Source organism: Triplophysa rosa, linkage group LG22 (genome assembly GCF_024868665.1).
Source record: "Triplophysa rosa linkage group LG22, Trosa_1v2, whole genome shotgun sequence".
Taxonomy (NCBI): domain Eukaryota; kingdom Metazoa; phylum Chordata; class Actinopteri; order Cypriniformes; family Nemacheilidae; genus Triplophysa; species Triplophysa rosa.
The window spans coordinates 13,598,110-13,617,883 of NC_079911.1; the positions used below are offsets into that span (position 1 = coordinate 13,598,110).

General features: G+C 36.8%; 3 protein-coding genes across 31 annotated transcripts in view; 1 reads left to right on the forward strand and 2 right to left on the reverse strand.

Annotated features, from left to right (window-relative positions):
• dlg2 (discs, large homolog 2 (Drosophila)) overlaps nucleotides 1-3,431 on the forward strand; it is a 193,767-nt gene extending 190,336 nt beyond the window's left edge. For all 27 annotated transcript variants that reach the window (XM_057320912.1, XM_057320911.1, XM_057320920.1 and 24 more), the window contains one exon: nucleotides 622-3,431. In XM_057320912.1, the coding sequence (XP_057176895.1) occupies nucleotides 622-728 (107 nt within the window). In that variant the 3' untranslated portion in view covers nucleotides 729-3,431. The remainder of the gene's footprint in view (nucleotides 1-621) is intronic.
• Nucleotides 3,432-4,828: 1,397 nt separating this feature from the next.
• Nucleotides 4,829-11,666, reverse strand: ift46 (intraflagellar transport 46 homolog (Chlamydomonas)). 3 transcript variants are annotated; one of them, XM_057321944.1, is made up of 15 exons: nucleotides 11,577-11,666; nucleotides 10,995-11,088; nucleotides 10,831-10,907; nucleotides 10,592-10,749; nucleotides 10,309-10,383; nucleotides 10,070-10,163; nucleotides 9,856-9,984; nucleotides 9,625-9,743; nucleotides 9,480-9,546; nucleotides 9,334-9,394; nucleotides 9,165-9,250; nucleotides 7,005-8,989; nucleotides 6,088-6,807; nucleotides 5,965-5,996; nucleotides 4,871-5,829 (listed from the first exon to the last, which is right to left on the reverse strand). In XM_057321944.1, the coding sequence occupies exons 1-12, from the start codon at nucleotides 11,598-11,600 to the stop codon at nucleotides 8,900-8,902; spliced, it is 1,074 nt and encodes a 357-aa protein (XP_057177927.1). In that variant the 5' UTR covers nucleotides 11,601-11,666; the 3' UTR covers nucleotides 4,871-5,829; nucleotides 5,965-5,996; nucleotides 6,088-6,807; nucleotides 7,005-8,899. The 3 variants fall into 3 exon arrangements, with proteins under 3 accessions (XP_057177926.1, XP_057177925.1, XP_057177927.1); XM_057321943.1 differs by lacking the exons at nucleotides 9,165-9,250; nucleotides 9,334-9,394; nucleotides 9,480-9,546; ... (6 more) ...; nucleotides 10,995-11,088; nucleotides 11,577-11,666 and having other exon boundaries at nucleotides 4,829-5,783; nucleotides 6,088-6,120; nucleotides 6,242-6,286; ... (2 more) ...; nucleotides 7,387-7,713; nucleotides 7,894-8,888; XM_057321942.1 differs by lacking the exons at nucleotides 9,165-9,250; nucleotides 9,334-9,394; nucleotides 9,480-9,546; ... (6 more) ...; nucleotides 10,995-11,088; nucleotides 11,577-11,666 and having other exon boundaries at nucleotides 4,830-5,829; nucleotides 6,088-6,120; nucleotides 6,242-6,286; ... (2 more) ...; nucleotides 7,387-7,713; nucleotides 7,894-8,888.
• Nucleotides 11,667-12,170: 504 nt separating this feature from the next.
• Nucleotides 12,171-19,366, reverse strand: vps11 (VPS11 core subunit of CORVET and HOPS complexes). The gene is made up of 16 exons (XM_057320988.1): nucleotides 19,195-19,366; nucleotides 18,832-18,976; nucleotides 18,600-18,735; nucleotides 18,281-18,444; nucleotides 17,956-18,203; nucleotides 17,662-17,863; nucleotides 17,352-17,503; nucleotides 16,338-16,524; nucleotides 16,093-16,236; nucleotides 15,812-16,006; nucleotides 15,540-15,701; nucleotides 15,313-15,446; nucleotides 14,203-14,405; nucleotides 13,649-13,820; nucleotides 13,270-13,492; nucleotides 12,171-12,805 (listed from the first exon to the last, which is right to left on the reverse strand). Exons 1-16 carry the CDS (start codon nucleotides 19,338-19,340, stop codon nucleotides 12,638-12,640), a joined length of 2,781 nt encoding a protein of 926 aa, XP_057176971.1. The 5' UTR covers nucleotides 19,341-19,366; the 3' UTR covers nucleotides 12,171-12,637.
• Between the last annotated feature and the right edge of the window lie 408 nt (nucleotides 19,367-19,774).

The window sequence follows — 19,774 nt, forward strand, 5'->3', positions numbered from 1 at the left end:
GAGGCTGGTCTAATTTGCATATTGAGATAGCCTGCTGCATATGCATTACCTCGGAGGCCGACCGCTGTAGCCTGTTACATCCATCATGTCTGACAGCAGAACCACTAAGTTGATTTGGTCCCCTGAGTGAAAGGCGGAAACTTGCTGTTGAAATATGTATTAGCGTGACCCTCGCCAGTCTGTATGGAATGAATATGAAATACCGCTCGACAAGATAATGATTTATTTGGGGACATTATGAACCAGTGTGGATATGCTATTGTTTTAAGGTTAGATTTTGGAGAGCTACTTTTGCAGAAATCATCTTGGGCGGGGAATTAAAACAGAATGTTGCTTTACATAACGCAGCATACTTTAATACAAGAAGTATCTTTCTTAATAAGTGTTTTAAGAGACGCTGCATTGTTCTGTAAAGAATACAGAGATCCTGCCTGTTAGCGAGTAAGTCTGTTGCTGGGTAAAAGCCACATGTCTTTCATTTTGTTAAAGTGGCTAATGATCCATTAAACTCGAAAAAATGATCATCGTGAAACTGTCACCCGGGTTTTGTACCTCTTGTGGGGCAAAACAATGCAAAGTTTGCTGTCAATCTATTAATATCTCTCTCTCTGTTGTCTTCAGCGCTGGTTCAAGGGGAAACACTAGAGGACATTTATAACCAGTGTAAGATGGTGATAGAGGAACAGTCTGGACCTTACATCTGGATTCCCTCTAAAGAAAAACTATAAAAATCACTTTGCCCTGGCAGGGACCTTGGACTGCAAAAAAACAACAACATAGGAGTAATTTGTAACATAATATAAATTATTATTATTATGGCAATGTTTATTGTTAAATCTTACAGTAATTTTATTTGTTTGTTTGTTTGTTTGTTTTGTTACGTTGCTTTTTTCACTTTCAATATGAATGTTCCTGAATGTACACCACAAAGTGTTAGAAGCATTTTTGGTCTTAACTAAAGAAGATGATTCTTTGTTTGTATATTTATTGGTTAGCGGTTTAACGGATTAGCTCTTTAAACAATCTTTTGTATGAAAGGACAAATACGTCAGCCAGATCATCTACAACCATCACCTCCAAAAAGAAAACAAAACGGTATTGATATCAACCTTCATCATTTCCACCCAATCAGTTGATTAGGTTTCCCAGCTTCATTTTATTAACTCAGCATCTATGCACTCCTGTGGCTAACACATGCTGATTGTGTTCCTTTTTGTATTATGTTCTTTTTTGTACAGATATCTGTTTTATTTGTTGTTGTATGTACATTTCCAACGGACCCTTTTAAAAAAGGGGTCTTGATTTAGAATAAACGGTGAAAGGGATTCAAGTAGCTATAGGAAATGACACTATATTTTGCTATTTATATTGACAGAGGACACAACAGCACAGAAAATATTTATAAAGATGATATATAACTTTGTCTAAAAAGAATCGATTTTACTGGTTTGTCTTGAGTGTTGTCATCGCTGTTGTGTTGCTGAGGATGGAGATTCGTGAAGAAGGTTGAGAAGTAATGCGTGCATGAACAAAAACGTCCTTTTCTGTACAATCGGGTTCTAAACAAGCTTCTTAAAGGAGTAGTTCACCCAAAAACAAAACTTCTGTCGTTGTTTACTCACCCTCTTGTCATTTCAGACCTGTATGACTTTCTTTCTTCTGCAGAACACAAAGGAAGATATATTGAAGAATGTAACCAAAAACCGTCCCCATTGACTTCTATTGCATGGACAAGTTACCAATGCAAGTGAATGGGGGCCAGTTAAAAACATTTGTCAAAATATCTTCTTTTGTGTTCTGCAGAAGAAAGAAAGTCGTACAGGTTTGAAATGACAAGAGGGTGAGTAAACGATGACTGAATTTTCATTATCTGGTGAACTACTTTAAATTCTTGAAACTTACACAACTTTATAATTGGTTTCGGATTCAACACTTGAAATTGAGTGTTTTACCTTTTTTAAGTCCGGAAAACAGGAAGGAGCTTGAACTTTGTGAATTCATTGAGTGGTGCCCAGCTGTTCTGTTTTTGAGACAGAAGTACTCGTACTCCCTCAAGAACTCTTCCAAGTGTTTACAGTACCTCAACTACAGCTCAAAGAGAAAATGGGGGACTGAGTCTGCAGAATAGTTAAGTACGTGTACTATAATGATCTTTCTATTTCATTTTATCTTTTATTTTCGGCATGCTTTTGAAAATGAACTTGGCTTCCTGCCCACACATTTACATCGCATACATGTAATTCGTGTCGTTTCCATGTGTAGTTGAGAGACACCTGTCCTTCTGCATTAATAGAAAAGTTCTCGAAACTACAGATGCCAAAAGCCATTAACTCTGATTACCTATAAAAAATGTGGGGGAATTTGTTGCAATATTTATTGGGAGACGTTACAGAGCGGTTGTGTGGCAAGAGTCTTTTGACCTACTGGTCGCCACTTGCCTTAAAAAGGGGAAGAGACTTTTATGGCCAGATAGACATTTTTTACGCTTTCTTGAAGACTGAGCACTTTTGTACATTTGGGAAATTATTCACAGATTGTGTTCAACCAGATGGTTAACACAGAGGGGGGATTTCAGAAGGAGAAACTGGATATCACAGTGAACTCTTCATAGTATAATATGACATTTCTTGGAATAACAATAGATGATGTATATGTTATGAAAAAAGTGACTATCAGAATATTCATGATTCGGACATTTAAAGTTTGTTTCGTTCTTTTACACACATAGACATTGTCTTTCCTTTGATGTGATTGTTATATCATCTGTAGCATATCATTTTATAAAATGTAGTCGGGAATACTCACAGCGACACACGCAATTTGGGGTGCCCTTCAGTCGAAATATTTACATTGAAATCTACATTAGTTTTATTATTTGAGTTCATCCGTAAATCTGCATTGCAAAAACTGATGCAGTAGCTTTAACAAAAGAAAATCTAAACCCTGCGGATTGTATGCACTTCTAAAAGGCCTGCTGGAGCCTTCTGGTGCTCATAGCGTGATTTAGCCCATTAATTCCAAGTGAATGTTCAGCCTAGTCGAACGTGGCTGAATTGGGTTGTTTTTGTCTCAGGGTTGCCAGATAGGGCTTTATCACAGATATAAACCTTTTGGATCAAAGCGCATCTGATTATCACACAAATCTCCGGTGTTTTGTTCCTGACAACTGCATCGCATCTTTACCTTTGTTTTGGAGTGTCTTTGTCTGCTGGGTTTTTCTGTGATCTGTTCATCCCCAAAATGAGGATGCTAATTATTTTCCATGTTATTTATTTATTTTTCATGAATCCCCAGATGACGGTGTGCAATTTTGTATATAAATGTCTGTTTGCACTTATGTAGTGGTAAAGGAGGAGATCTTGAATAACACTGTCCCCAAACTGCTCTGTTTTTACGTCACTGGAAATTAAAGTTAAATTATGAAACACTCACATGCTTGTAGATATGTTTCTGAGCGTTTGATTGGTGAAAAGATTTCAAGCACACTTAGCTAAGGTGAGACTCACGTGTCTGTTGAATGGAAATTCTTTCACTGTTTTTCGTCGTTTTGTTTACTAAGGGAAAACAATCCTTTGCATCATGTTGCAAACTGTACTCCTGGTTGCTTTGAGGAATCCTAATAAATTGCTTATACAGCTGACATCCATCTATACAAATGTAAAGAACTGGTAAGAATTTTACATATATATTGTTGATATGTTTTGAGTCTGTTTCTCAGTGATCTGATCTGTCTTCAGCACAGAAAGTATAGAAAATCTTAAAGATCAAAATGTGACTTACTACGTGTTTCTTATGAACAGCAAGTGGCAAGTTCAAGAGGGGAAACGCATTGGTTGCTTTGCTGCCATCTAGTGGTTGAGTAAGATAGCTCAGGGTTTTACATTTAGTTTTGCCCAGGTTTAAATGAGTTGTTGCTGTTCTTAAATGCATTAGATACGTAAATATTCATCTTGTCAGCTGTCAGTCCTCCTCAGCATTAAGACACGGTGTGGAATGTTCATCTGAGCTGATCACGTGTGCAGTGCCAGGTACTTCCTTAAAGACAGGTTAACTAGAATTAACAAGTATGACTTATAATCAGTGTTGGGTAAGTTACTCTGAAAAAGTAATTAATTACTAGTTACTAATTACATATTCAATAGTGTAATTAGATTACTGTACAAATTACTCTCTCCAAAAAGTATTTAGTTACTTATTACTAATTACTTTCTATATCCTACATCAACCTTGATTAGTTAAGTGATTCAATGATAGACATGAAACTGCTTATTTAATTCATTCAAATAAATAATATTAAACTACATAAAGTACTCTTATTAACTGACCAAAGCATTACAAATGTGAGAATTACACATTAAAGCACGGATTTTAAAGTCAGACTCTGAATTTTGATGTCAATTCCACTATTGCACACACACATATTACACAAAGTATTTAGTTTAATTACATCAGAAGTAACTGTAATTAAATTACAGAAAAAAATAAGAGTAATCCCTTACTTTACTTTTTCAAGGGAAAAGTAATTAAATTACAGTAACTATTACTTAGTAACTAGTTACACCCAACACTGCTTATAATGATACTAATAGTAATAATAACAGCGTTAGCTTTAACTTAATAATAATTGTCCATTACCTGATCATATCCAAGGTCAATGTCAACTGTGAAGTTTGTTGCAAAGTGAGATTGTATTAAATACCAGAAGACCCCCAAAAATTATAAAGGATAAATCTTTCTATTGAGCTTTTAACTCGAGAAATGCTGTGATCATGGAGTTGAACTTATGAATGTGATCAGTTGTAACTAATGTAGAACATCATCTTTTAAGATGAAATGTTTATGTTTGAATCATATCGTATCAATGAATTTCCAATATACAGTATGTGGAAATATGTTTTATTATATGCAGTAATAAAACAGAAGTAGTATTAGCAAGGTTCTAATATATTTAAAGACACAGTGTTACACATCATCTAAACCAAAGATATGGAAAATCTATACAATGTTAAGTATCATTACTTACATAACACGACTGTTGACACAACAACTTGGAAAAAAACATGTCTTTGAAAAAACATGTAAGAAAACCGGGCATGCATTCACAAAGTCTATCTTCTCCACATGTAATGATTCTCTCTCAGATGTTCTGTCCATTTAGAAAGTTTGAAAAGATCAGAAAAAGTCACTTCACTGACATGTAGCCTTGCCTTTTAACAGCAATTAAACTGCCCCGGACTTCTTGACAAGTCATTTAATTGATATACAGGACCTTTAACAGAGGTTGACATGCAGGACAAACCACACTCTCCCAATTACCCCGAATGGCATAAGTCATTTATCTAATGTGTATAATATTCATTAATGGGTTGCAGTGACGATGCCTATTAAATGTGACTTTTAAAGCCAAAGTGTTTTTATGACATTATCACAAGACCACAGTACCATGTTCAAGTTCAAGAGGAAACACAATGGTTGTTTTGCTGCCATCTAGTGGTCAAGTATGATATCTTAAACATCCATAATATCAAGTTTTACATTTATTTTGCTCAGGTTTAAATTAGTTTTTGATGTTCTTGGTTGCATCAGACACGAATCAATGAGTATTCATCTTATCAGCTGTTATTCCTCCGCAGTGTTAGTACACGGTGTGGACTGTTCATCTGAGCTGCTGCGATCCAAAATAATTTCTTCTCCGACTGCTGGTCCAATCTCAGAATATCCAAAATCCTTAGTGTCTTCTGCTGCTGCTGAGTTCTGATTGGCCTCTCGTGGCTTAATGAAGTCTGTGTAGACATATGGCAAAAGAGACACCTCAGTGCCAGGTACTTCCTAAAACAGAAATAGTAAAGTGGACATATGCTATTATTTATATTAAGTAACAATTCTAAAATGATTACAAATTTATAGTAATAATAATTAATTGTAATAGTTTGTCTCTTTATGGACTTTGTCAATTAGGCCTACCTGATAAATTCCAAGATCAATGTCAACATCCTCTGTGAAGAATATTGTACATTGAGATTGTATTAGAACATAATTCATAACATATTGTTATTTTTTGGACTGTTGGCTATAATGTTTATATACCTTCTGTAGTTCTGTCATCTTCTCTTCTGTGACCTACAACACAATTCACAACATCGCACAATGCATTTCCCACTTATGTACACGATAGATTAAGTAAGCAGTAATTGTTATAGTTATAAAGAATATGTAGACTAGAGAGTTTTTAAGGGACTACCTCTTGTATTTCCGTCTTGTTTTGTGTCTTGTCTGTGAACTTGACCTGAAAACATTTAAAACTGAACTGTAGAGATTATACGATACTAAGATGTATAAAACAGAAGTCTAGATGAATGTGATTTATGAATATTGAAAGTGACCTATTTGTCAGTTATGGTGACCCATAACCAAAATGTGACCTCTGCATTTAACCCATCCAGTGAGTCGTGAACACACACACCTGGAGCAGTGGGCAGCTATCACTGCATCGCCCGGGGGGCAAACAGCAGTTAGGTGCCTTGCTCAAGGGCATGTCAGTCGCTACCTGCTGGCCCTGAGAATCGAACTGGTGACCTTCTGGTTACGAGTCCGACTCTCTAACCACTAGGCCACAATTGCCTCATAAATTCATAATTTAATTGTGTAAGAAGTCATTCTTACTGTGACGGTATTTGTTAATGCCATAGAACACACTAATACACAGTCCCAAAATGCCTAGTGCGAGTCCACTCCAAAGGAAAATCTGGATAGCCTGGTGTCGGTTGCTGTTAGCATCATGTTCTTGGTAAAATGTTGTGTTTTCACCTAGACAGAAAAACAGAGTAATACGTTGCATAACACTTTTCCTCTGGACAATCTTGATATTTATGCAACTTTTCTGCTTAGCCTTACAAAATGTCTCTATATTTAAAGCACTTTCTCTAAATGCTGGGTTGTTTAATTGGATAAAATATGAACATTAAGTTTTATTCCTGGTCTTCTAAATAAAATATCACACTTACCGTTTGTGGAACATTCCTCACTGATAATGTAAATTTGTGTTTCAGATTTTTCATATGAATTTGTTGCCACACAACTGTATTGTCCATAATCTAAATTGGTTATATTGCTGATGTGTAGAGTCTGGTTGCTGAATGAGTGTCTGTTGTCCCTTTGAATTGGAGAATCTTCTCTCATCCACATTATATCTGTATATGTCCCGCTCACTTTACACGTGAGAGACACAGATGTGTTGTTGTAACTCCAGGATACAACAATTCCTGTTGCATTTAATGGGTCTTAAAGTAAAATGTGTTGTGAACAAAATGAAAAAACAGCAATGAGATCAGTGTAAATTGTATAGGAAATTACATATGAATTAGCAGGACGATATTTTTGACTTACATAAAATATTTAATACAAAGATGAAGCTTTTTGTTGCAGAGTTATTTGTAACAATAGTTTCCTTGAATACTCCTTCAACCTGTGCTGTCACATTTTCCAAAATGAGGCTGTTATTGTTTAAATAGAAATGAGCTTTACCACAGCATTTTCTGTAGACTATTTCTGAACTGTTTTGTTTACAAAATCTAAGACAAAGACATGATTTGTTCAGATTGGTCCATTCCACTTCCTTCAAGGAATCAACAGTTTGTTGATCAAGTTTTTCTCCTGTCAGCTCAACTCGGTTGTATAAACCCGTCTGGACTGTGACTGCCAACAGATCTATCGCTGTCAAATCAAATGTTTATCTCATTACACAACAAATACACATAAATATTCCAACAGTGTACAGTGAAACATGATGTGTACAGTATATCTACCTATTTCAATATTTTCTGATCTTAGTAACAAATGCATTAATAGTTAAAAGAACACAAAAAGCAAATGAAAAGGATCAACCACACTCACCAAAAGCAGCGAAAAGAAACAGCCATACATAAATGTTACATCCAGGCATTGTGACTTAAGACTTGGTTAAAGACTAAGTCTTGTTCTTATCCATCTAAATTAAAATTTTAACATCATTTGTTTTAATAATAAAACCAAAAGCACCATAAAAAGAATCTAGATGGTCTGCTTGCGATGCACTTCACTCACACTCTAACAAATGAAACTGTTGCCCCAGAATCACTAACCACTTCAAACCACAACAGGAAAAAATTGTGTAAAAGGGTAAGACAAAGGTGAGAGCAAGTCTGTTCTTATTCTTATTAAGATCATCTCAATATTTAATATACAGCTGCGGAAAAGATTTTACTATTTTTATTAATTTACTATTTATAGGTATGTTTAGGTAAAATAATTGTTTTAGTTGCATTCTGTGAACTACTAACAACATATTTACAAAATTTCAAGTAAAAATATTGTTTCTATTTGCATTTATTTGCAGAAAATTTAAACTGGAGAAACACGTCAAAATAACAAAAAAATGCTCTGTATTTTTTCAGACCTCAAATACTGCAAAGAAAAGTTCATATTCACTTTTAAGCAATACAACAGTAATATTTGTACGTTTTTAGGAAAAGTTCAAACCTTCAAAAAAAATATATATATATATATTCATGTTTCATGCTGTCAGTCTTTCAGATTGCTGTTTGATTGTGTTTAAATTCAATAGACACTGGACTGGAATGGCCACAATTGTGATAAAGCTTGTGTTGGGATATTGAATTGTATCAGTATGATGACAAGAGGTCTAGACGTTAAATGGCCAATATATTTGTTAATATATGTTGCAAAAGCAACAAGATGTTGACATACTAGCAGACACATGTAATTACTTATTTGAGTTAAATAAGTCTAAATAAGTCTTTATTAAACATTGTTACAACCCTGCTAATAGTTGCTTTTAAGACATGTGGTGAAAACAGGATGTAAGAAAATAGGCCATGCCCAAAATGTCAAGACAGTCATTTCAGTCCAAAGTGAGTCTTTCTAATTCAGCCGTGGCTGTATGCGAAGCTGATGGCGTGTCAGACTTCTGGCCTTCTATAGATTTAAAGTGCTTGAGGGAAAAACAATAAGACCAACAATAATAAAACCGGTTAAACATTTAAAACACACAAACTTAAACGTTTTAAACCATTTGTTTTACTGAACATGAACAAATGTTGCATAATAATATAATAATGATCATTTATAGGATCTGAAACATATTTTAAAAAATGTAATTGTCTAACCTGCGAGTTTTTGAATTCAGAGTAGAGTGTGAACAGGACGTGGAGCGAGTGAATTCTGTTCTTGTACACGGGTATGTCCAATATCCCTAAGAGGTAACACATTCAATAAAGAAAAAAAACACAAGCAATAAACACGTAAATGTAACAAATATTCAATGAACCAACTTACCACAAATAATGTCGACATACTCTGCCAAACTACAATCAATATCTGCTGTGGGCAGATTCACCTGGTGAACGGACGGGAAAATATAGATGAACACTTGAATTTATAGTAAGAAAATTCAACAAAACTTATTTTGGCTGAAAGCTAACCTTTCCCAAAAGTTCCTCAAATTCAGATGGCCACTCTTGCATCAGACTGTCGATGTCCGGCATTGCTCTGTCGTAACACCCAAGAGTCGAGTTACAAAACTACTTCTCGCATTGGGTTTAGAGTAGAACAAGTTTAAGATCTTGCCTGGTGTAGTGTACAGTAGCTGGAGGTTTTGACCGATGCAGTTCACTAATGCTCTCGATCCAGTTGTCTATGGCTTTGGGGTTTCTTTCTGGGTTTTCTATGCTCTTAACCTTCACTTCCTGTGCAAGAGATGTAAATCACAATCTCAATCCTCTGATCAATATCTTTGCTGTACTGTATATCCATGTCAGATGGTGTTTCAATATACTGAGTGTGTGTGTGTTGTCTCACAGTGACATTGTGTTGTTTGCTGTTCTCCGACAGCCAGAGGGAAAGCACTGTGGGGTCTGACTGTTTAGTGCACGGCTCATCCAGAACTAGAAGACCCAGATTATCTGGTTTGCCATCCGGTCGTGGTACCTGCACATCAAATAAAACAACGAAACTGAACTAGATTCAACATTCAAAGATCAAACATTCAGGTCTGAGAAGAAGAGTGACATACTTTGAGGAAAGCATCAATGTCTCCCACAGCCGGAATAAAGTCAGGGATAAACGGCTTCAGTTTGTGGTCAAGTTCTATCGTCTGTGGGGTGTATCTTAAGGAAACAGTCACATGTAACAGTAAGCACCCATTGAAATTTGACTGAAATAACACTGGGTACATATTTGCAAATTTCCTGCTTCATGCTTGTACGGATAAAAATGTTAGATGTGTGAAGTTGTGGTGTGTCATTTGCTCACCGTGTGATGTACTGAAACAGCTCTTTAATCTCTGCTGTTACAGGAAGATGATCATAATCGGCAGGATCATATGCGCTGTGAGAAATCAAGCACACATACTGTACGCTCCCATTATTATTTTAACACAAGTTGAAGTAATTGCTCTTAGCTCTTACTATTATCTAAAAATACATGACTTATATTTCCAACTCTTTCTGCAGCAAACAATCTGATAAATATATGACATCGAACTGTAAACAATATGTAAGATAGTAGCAGTTATATCTCAAACAAGCTGTCCTACCCTTCTGGAGCAGATCCAGGCTCCCCTTCCTCTTCATCAGACTCTGTATCATCAGAATCATCATCATCATCTTCGTCGTCATCCTCCTCTTCCTCATCTTCATCCTCCTCCTCGTTTTCATTAGTACCACGAGAACCAGGTGGCTCTTTTTTTCTCTGCTGTTAGGATAAGCACTGGTCAAACTTCAATCCATTCATTCTTTATCTAATAATAAACTAGTGGACTTGAATTAGCCTTACCTTTGTATCATCTTCTAGTTTACTACCAGTGTAACTGGCCATGGTGCTCTGCTTCTGCCTCCCTGCCCTCCTGGAAACTGTATTTAAGAAACGTTGGTTACAGTATATAAAACTGTTGACAAATGTAATAATTAAATAAAGAAGTAGTAAACAATGGGTTTTACCAATCTGTCGTGGGGTTGGTGTGTGTACACTGTCCGCGTCGTCCGCGTTTACGTCAAAACTTTCGTCGTATGGTTGGTTGGATGTCAGTTGGATCTTTCACAGTGAAGAGTACATTTAGCGTTATATTTACTCGATTTTTAATAAAACTACAGTCCACTTTAATTACCTGCGGCACCATAATAACTGTCATGCCTTTAAATGTTGTCTAGGTAATCGGCTCACTCACTAGGTTTAAAATAATAAGACAACTAGCTACCTAGCTTATAGGGCATAGTAGCACACAAAACGAGCATGTAACATGTAAATGTTAATAATTTTCGAAACGATACGAATTCAATATGTGGAAAACATTTCATCATTTAAAGCAAAATCCGACGTAAAGAACATGTAACGTTACTGCGTTGATACAGTTACAGGAATGTGCCGTCAGCGGGGAAGAAAATAAATCTGAGGTATTGCTTAGATAAACATTTTACAACAAAAATTGCCATCATAATTAGCATATTAAGCATGTTGTCACATGCGTCGTGGTATCAAGGATCTTGTTTCTAACTGAAGACATTTGCGTGATGATAACAAACCTTTTGTCGCTCGGACCTCTCCATGAAAACACGGTGTATGGTTTCCAAGGAAACTGTTCTCGCGAGACTTTCAGCGGAAGCGCGAGGATGACGTGGCTCCGCGGTCAGCAGATGAAAACGAAATATGCAGTGTTGAGTGTGTAAAATAAACGTGATATAAAAGTTTGTATGTAATAAAAAACGCATTTGGTAATTGAAATGTTTAAAATTACGTTTCATTGCAAGTGTAATATCGTATTGTGTGCGCATGTTATATGGTTAAACTTTTCTTTAACGTTACTAAAGGTTGAGCATTAATCTGAATTTTGTTTATTTCAGTTCATTGTAAATGTCTAAGGCGGTTACAGCACTGATTCAGACACAATTGTGGCGATACGGATGAACTCTAATGCAGGATGTGGTTTTCAGATACTTTCCATGCTGGTTCAGCCTTTTAGCTCAACTTTCATCTAGTTTACAGTCCGAACCATTGTGTTTTGCTTTAAAGCTGCATTTTTGTATAGAAAAGACAGTAATGTGTAAATTTGTACGATTCTTTAAAAACATGACAAGTTTCTCAATAAATTCAAGAGATGGATATATAACAAAGTCAACAGTAACATGTTTTTTATTTAGTAATGACAAACATACAGGGAAATGATTCTATTGGTATTATTCTGAATGAGTAAGGGTTTCCGATATATTTAATAAAATATCATACATAAATTAAGTGCTGCAGATAATAGTTGACTTACAGACTTGACAGCCTTAAAAACATGCGCCAAGTTTTTGTTCAGTATTTCTACACCCCCAAAAGTCCCGTTGTGTCTGTTTCCTTTCATTTCGATCTTATCTTGCACACTAACGTTAGATGGAGTGGTCTTGCAAAAGCTGCCATCCTGCTCTTCACTTTTCAACCCATGTGTGACACCGACAACACATGGACAAACAATTACTGAAAATTTGTCCCAAGAGCACTAGTATAAAGCTGTCTCTGGACCAGCTTTACTTTTTGCACCGAGACCATTATAGAAGGTCAGATATCTGACCCCAAATCAGTATTTCTAATTCCAGTTCAGCTTTCAAGCATGCCTCTTAGTATTAATGAGCAGATCTCTGTTGAATTCAGCATCTAGATTCACAGCGCCGCTCTTGCCTCCGGGAGGATCTGTTATCAGAGTGAGTTTGTTGAACACTCCACGGCCAAAATAGTCAGCGACCACCGAGAAGCCATCGTTGGAAGATTTCAACTATGAGTGAGGAAAAAAGATTCAATGACTAAACTATCACTTGCATTACAGCTTACATATAAGAGACAATAGTTTACTAACACTGGCAAAGTAGCTGTTTAGTTTATGGTCTTAACATTTTTATACAAATTACTGTTTTCAAGCCATGGATTCGTTCTGGAATGTTTGGATTTTATAGAAGGTCAGTTTTTCATCTATGAGTCACATAATGTCTGTTATTTGCAATATTTGGAGCCTTTGTTTTGTTCGTACATATTGTCATGTCTCATGAATTCGTAAGCCAAGAAGTTAAGCCAAAATTCAAAATGTTGGAAATCCAAAGTGCCGTTTTATCACCCCTTAGATTTCAGAGGGAAACCATGGCAAATGAACTAAAATGATGTTATGATTGAAGAGTTCTGTGGTTGTTGACACTAGCAACTTTGTTACAAATGTTTTTTAAAAAGCAGGAGGAAAATGAGCACCTGTCTATTGAAATGGTCGTGAAGATCTCGTTTCTGATCTTGTGCACGCAGCATGTCCATGACCTTCCTGTTTTCAGGGGTGCAGGTGGGACACTCGGCCTCACTCTCAGCGAAGCTCTCCAAGCAGTGCTGGTGGAACGAGTGGCCGCACAGGAAGTGCACAGAAGGCAACTCTAGTGGGCTGTTGCACATGCTGCACTTGGTCTTTTGGAAAATCTTTGCACTGAATGAGCAAGAATATCAATTTTCAATTTTTTTTGATAAACCTCTGGGACTTACAGAAATACAGTGAGTAATGTCTAACTGTGTCTCAAAAGACCCCTATCAGGGACTATTGTGGAACAGTAACCACATGACAGCAACTGGATACAAGGCTCACCAAGATTTGAGTTCCTGGATCTCAGCTCGCAGATGGGCTGTCTCCTCTCTGTACTGTCGAATCTTTTTTTCATCTTCTTCAATCTGCCGGGTCTCCCTCTCTAGTTTATTTATCAAATAGTCTTTTATGACTGACAGAGAGGCTGTGGAGTTATGGGCCAAAGTCTGCACCACTGTAGTCAAAAAGAGTTAGATTTTAATTATGTTTAACAATATGGAATATATTACATTTTTATGAACTGGAGTTCATCAGGATCAACATTATTGTACCATGTTGAACTGGTGCATAGCAGTGACAGAGAAATTCAGTAAGAAAATATTTTCCACTTTTAAATAAAAAGTAAGGTGCATTGGGGCAGTCACAGTAATGCACTGGATGTAAATGTCACAGTAAAGTAAAACAGTCAGGGGCCAAGATCCTTCTACATCAGGACCGAAAGCAGCATGTGTTAAACATTTAGGCAGTTAAGTTTCGACGTGTGAAAACCACAAACGAACTAAAATCAACCTTTTGAACTTTGTGAAATGGAGAAGTCAGAAGCACTTTCTTCTTACCCAGAAGTGGAGGCATCAGGTTATTTTGATCGATGTGCTGCAGTACTTCGCTGATGTAAGCTTTGCAGTTTTCTTCTTTGCGTGCAAAGTAGCCTAGTGCCTGTTCCCACAAACACGCCTCCTTGTCACCATAACGCTTACAGGCCTCTACAACTTTTCCATATTCTTCGTTCTGCATGTGGTAATGCATGATCTGCTGGTATCTACAGAGAAGCCCAGTTCAGTCACTATGAAGTATTCACTTTCATTAGATAATTTAGAAGATGTAATGTCATGAAAGGAATAGATCACCCAAAAATGAAAATTCTCTCATTTACTCACCCTCAGATTGTTCCAAACCTGTATACATTTCTTTGTTCTGCTAAACACAAAGGAAGACGTTTGGAAGAATGTCAGTAACCAAACAGATCTCATTCCCTATTGACTCCCATAGTATTTATTTTCTCTACTATGGCAGTAAATGGGGGATCAGATCTCTTACTGGTTACTGACATTCTTCGAAATATCTTCTTTTGTGTTCAGCAAAACAAAGAAATGATACAGGTTTGGAACAATCTGAGGGTCAGTAAATGATGACAGAATTTTCCTTTTTGGGTGAACTATCCCTTTAAATATGAGTGAAATACAGTCTAATGGACTACTTTTTTTCTTTATATATCCGGGGGGGGTGGAAATTGGGCAGAGATTTCTATCTTTTTCTATGAAATGGCCTCCAAACGTTATGCACACTTCATACATTCATTTTTTTAACTTAAAAAAAGTAAGTTTATTACTTAGGGAATAAACTGAAAAATGTAAAGTAATTTTTTTTAAATAAGTAAACTATAAAATAAAATAAATTCAACGTAAATGCTATCATAAAACATAAATAAATAAATAAAATGACAAAAGACAATTGCTAAAACTGCTAAAAATAAAACAAAAATGAACAAAAACTAAACTAAAAATAAAAGCTAGTTCAAAATATAAATGAAACTACAATAAAACTGAAAACAAAACTATAATAACTCTGACTTTAATTGCATGCCAAGGGTGCTTTCAAATCTATAATTGTTGCTAGAAAAACACTGTTTCTTTTCTGAATTAGTAAGAGAAAAGACAGTCACGCACAGCATGCCCTTTTCATAAAGGTACAGCACTCCTTCTTTAAAGTTGTGCATTTGGCAGAGGACCAGGGCCTTGTCAAACACGGTGTTGTCACTCCTCAGCAGAGACAATGCTGCCTCCTGCAGGACTCTCTTTTTCTGCCAGACAATGAGACAAAGACGTTTTCATCAGTCATTTGCAGAGCTCTTTGGACATTCCCAAACATGCCTAGCAATAAATACATGTTTTACCTCTGGATCCTGCTCGTGTGCCCAGTCCTGCAGTCTGAGCTCGAGAAGAGTGTCATAAACCCCCTCGGGAGAGAGCGGATCCACCTCTATCATGTGTTCTAGGAACGCTCGCAACTCCCGTGGGTTATTGGCAAAGACAGGGATGAACTCTTCGGGATTGGCCTGGGATTTGTCAGTGTCAGAACAAAGAGGAATGAAAGAAAATCTTGAGCTCACTATGTTCTTCAGTATATTTTATCAGGATGACACTAATATCACTTCAATTGAATTACCTTTCCCGCTGTCTTGTCGAGACTGTCCCTATCGGTCGAGTCCTTGCTGGGCTGATAGTCTGTGCAGAGGCGCTTTAGCAGGACGGTTGTGCTTTCGGGTACATGGTGCATTAGAGTTTTACCATATCGCTTCATGTTACTCTCCGCCTGATTAAATGGCAATCTTCCTATGTAGCGTAACGCCTCCTGATAATTCTGAGGAAAAAAATATGGAAATTTAACAGGGCAGATTTTGTTGTGGACAAAGTGAAAAAGCAACGTTGAGAAACTAGACAGGTCACCTTCAAATCCTCCAGCTGGATCTTCAGGTACCATTCGTGATGCATGTGTCTCTCTGCCAGGAACACAGCGTGACTGTGGTAACCAGCCTGCCGCAACACTTTGATGGCGATTTCAACATCGAAATGCACCTCACTTTCATTGCTCTACATTCGGAGACACACACGTGTAAAATAATTTTTTGTTCATTGTCAAGACTGTATTCAAATGCCTAAAGGTGCCACCCAAAAATTCTTTTTCAGCAGACCTTTATAAATTCTTCTAGTTTGGAGCTGTCCTTCAGTTTAGTGTAGCAATTGAGCAGTAGAGTAGTGTGGTCAGCGTTGGCCAGAGACTGTCTGTGGAGGGCCTGTAGGTACGCCGTCAAGTTATGTATCCTCTGCGCATCCAAAAATTTACGAATTACATATGAGGGTTCAAGCTTTCCAATGGTGCTGAAAAACAAAGTGGAGCACAACATGAAATTGTGACATTGTGTGTGTTTACGGTTTTAAATTACTAATACAGTAGAATAGTCTTTAAAGGGATAGTTCACCAAAAAAAGAAAATTCTGTCATCATTTACTCAACCTCAGATTGTTCCAAACCTGTCCTAACCCTAACTAAACACAAAGGATAAAGATATTTGGAAGTATGTCAGTAACCAAACAGATCTCATCCCCTATTGACTCCCATAGTATTTATTTTCCTTACTATGGCAGTAAATGGGGAATGAGATCTGTTTGGTTACTGACATTCTTCCAAATAACTTCCTTTGTGTTCAGGTTTGGAACAACCTGAGGGTGAGTAAATGACGACAGAATTTTAGGGTGAACTATCCCTTTAATGTCCGTATTCTAAAATTCTAAAAAAACAAATGTGACCATTTTTTATGATTTACTGTTTTCTACATAAATTAACTCTACATAATGTAAAGAACATTCTGAGAAAATATAGCCTTATAAAATATAATGTCTTTAATATTGTCTGAGATGTCAAAGATTGATATGAATGTTCAGGAAGCCAAATTCTTAAAAATTTTGGTGCAGAATTAAAAAACATTCTGTCAGAAATTTATTTTCATTATTTAAAATAATTAATTTCAGTGTTATAAATAACAACTTGAGTACTGTATCTCAAATTCTATCATGTAATCTATAATTTACAGTAATAAACACACTCCTTCGATGATCAAAATTTTATTAGATTATGAGACTTTAGCCTGGATTTCACAGACAGGGTCACAAATTTAGGAATTTCAGAAATACCATTTATACACCTACCGAATATACTGTTGAATAGCTCCATCATGATCCCCTTTATTGTAGAGGTGGTCTCCATATTGCCTAAATATCTCAGACAGACCATCATTGTCCAGGTGTTGACTCTTAGCCAAGTTAATAGCCATCACAAACAGGTTTTTCTTAAACAACATCTACAAGACACAGACAATAGTTAATTGCCAATCATCATCACAAAGCAATTAATGTTATTTAAAAAAAAGCTTTTCAAAGTAATGCAACATTTAACCTTTTAATACTGTACTGATATTTTCTTGCAAATAATCTTTTTTGTTACATTTTAGTTACTTGCCTCTAACTTGGTTTGTGTGTCTTTTTCTTGCAACGTGTACATTGTTCTGTCTCTCGTAAGCACGTAGAATGAGCCCCACTCTGCCAAAACGTCAATGACATCATCAAATACAGCACTATATGCGATGAACTTGTTGTCCAGGTCATATATGGTAAGGGTGTGCTTCACTGTGGGGGACGGCCCTCCACTGGCATAATCAGATCTGACCAAAATAAAAAACATTTTGCAGGATTTTAAACGGAATTAAATGGTAAGTGAAAGACAAATGATTTAAGCAATACAAAAACGTCCTACTTGGTAGGTGACTTGTTGTTGTCTGTAAGCATAAGTAGGTATCCTCTGTGCCAGTGAGTCAGAAGTTTGTGCCCTTCGAAGGCAAAGCAGGGTCCTCTCTCATCCGGCTGGAACAAATACACACAGTCATCTCCGGCCACTATGAACTGAGAGTCCTGCGACGGGTCTGTGAGCGCAGAGCAGCGGAGAGCGCAGCCATGCGTGTCCAATTCTACACGCGGGTACTCTTTCAGCGACAATGTGTAACACTGTTGACACACACAACATGAGTGCTGTTGTTAGTTCTATATTATTTGAAAAACGCAGGGGGAAAAGTAATGCATACCTGCACTTTTTCTAAGGTGGCAACAAACAGGTGCGTGATTTTGCCAGCTTGCCGGAAAGCCAGGCCTGTGATTGGACAGTTGCCCCCAGGGAGGCTGAGGGTTTTACTGTGTCTGTCTCTGGTGATGTCACCCTTGGTCAGCACAACACTGCCATCTGTAAAACCTGAGCATACAATACAGATATTAAAAGAATTGCTTTTTTTGTGGAAGCAAAATAAGACAACAATCGATATTCAAGCAGATGTAACTTGTTTTGTTTGTTTACATTAATTGCAAAAAAAAGAGCCAAAGACAACACGTGTGAATTAAATCTCCTACCTATAGCCATGAAATTAAGGTTTTCATGTACACTAAGACAAGACACTTCAGTGGGTTTGTTTCCAGGAATAGCAGGGAATATGCGGGTACACAGTGGACTGCCGCTGTCTCTCTTATCAAGGTTCCAAACCTTCACCTGTCGTGCACACAGAAACACATTCACTTAGATCAAGATATTGGATACACTGGTACTTGCATTTCAAATTTAGCTTTAGAAGACCGTAATTCTTACCAGAGGATTAATGCCCTGCTCATCCTCACCCACCGACACCAGGATGTTGTGTTGTTTCAGCTGATAGAGGTGTGTCACGCGCAGTTTATAAGCTTGAAAGCTGGAGAGCTGAAGGGAGCGGGTTAAAAACCAAATCTGTCCATCCATATGTGCAATAAATGAGTTAAAGAAACATAACTGTATGGCATGCGTACATGTTAACAGAAACACGTCTAGTATGTGCAAATATCAACTAACGTTACACGGTTGCCAATTGCATTAACGCATTAAAGCTCTTATTCGAATATATTGAAATACTGGAATTATTGTTTGGCAGTGTCATCATTGCTATCAAGCGATATGAAAAACTTTAGCATTTTAAGGATATCTCCAAGCACAACATGTCCTCGGCCCGAATCGCAAGCCGATATACCCAGCGGTAGCTGAAAATTCTTCCCATTTTCGCTAGGATCTTTCACCGTTTCTTTATCAAAAAACACAAATCGTCTCCACTGTAGGAACGCTGCCATTTTCAAAGCGATTCCTGTTTAGCAATATCATGTGACTTACAGCACGGTCATGTGAGCAGGGGCAGGCTCTAACGTTACTTCTGTTTTAGCTTGGACATCGATCTAAAAATCCCTTTATGGTTAATACGTAACGTTAAGTTACTATTAATTCCCCAGCCCCTTGTCAAAATAAACCAACGAAAACAAACTTATCACAGCAAACTTTTATAATTTGAATATCCCACATTCTTCAAAAGATTGGCGGATTTTTTAGCTTTTTTATTTGGCTTTGGCTTTTTAGATCTGTTTTTTAATCTATGTATTAATCTATTTGGACATTTTTTAAACCCATTATATATTGTCGCTGAAAGAATGAGTATGAACTTTGCCCATGAGCATGACCATCTTGTGAATATAAAATATTGCTAAAATAATTTAAAACTAATACAATAAAA

What these genes read in the sequence shown, in the direction of transcription:
- ift46 (XM_057321942.1), bottom strand. Translation starts at nt 7,942, where the DNA reads ATGCCTGGATGTAACATTTATGTATGGCTGTTTCTTTTCGCTGCTTTT. An exon ending in GTTTCTTTTCGCTGCTTTTG is followed by an intron (nt 7,714 to 7,893) that starts GTGAGTGTGGTT and finishes TTGATTTGACAG; the next exon opens with CGATAGATCTGTTGGCAGTC. An exon ending in TGAGGAATGTTCCACAAACG is followed by an intron (nt 6,808 to 7,004) that starts GTAAGTGTGATA and finishes TTTTCTGTCTAG; the next exon opens with GTGAAAACACAACATTTTAC.
- vps11 (XM_057320988.1), bottom strand. Translation starts at nt 19,340, where the DNA reads ATGGCAGCGTTCCTACAGTGGAGACGATTTGTGTTTTTTGATAAAGAA. An exon ending in CATGTTGTGCTTGGAGATAT is followed by an intron (nt 18,977 to 19,194) that starts CCTTAAAATGCT and finishes TATTGCACATAT; the next exon opens with GGATGGACAGATTTGGTTTT. An exon ending in TCGACAAGACAGCGGGAAAG is followed by an intron (nt 15,702 to 15,811) that starts GTAATTCAATTG and finishes GACAAATCCCAG; the next exon opens with GCCAATCCCGAAGAGTTCAT.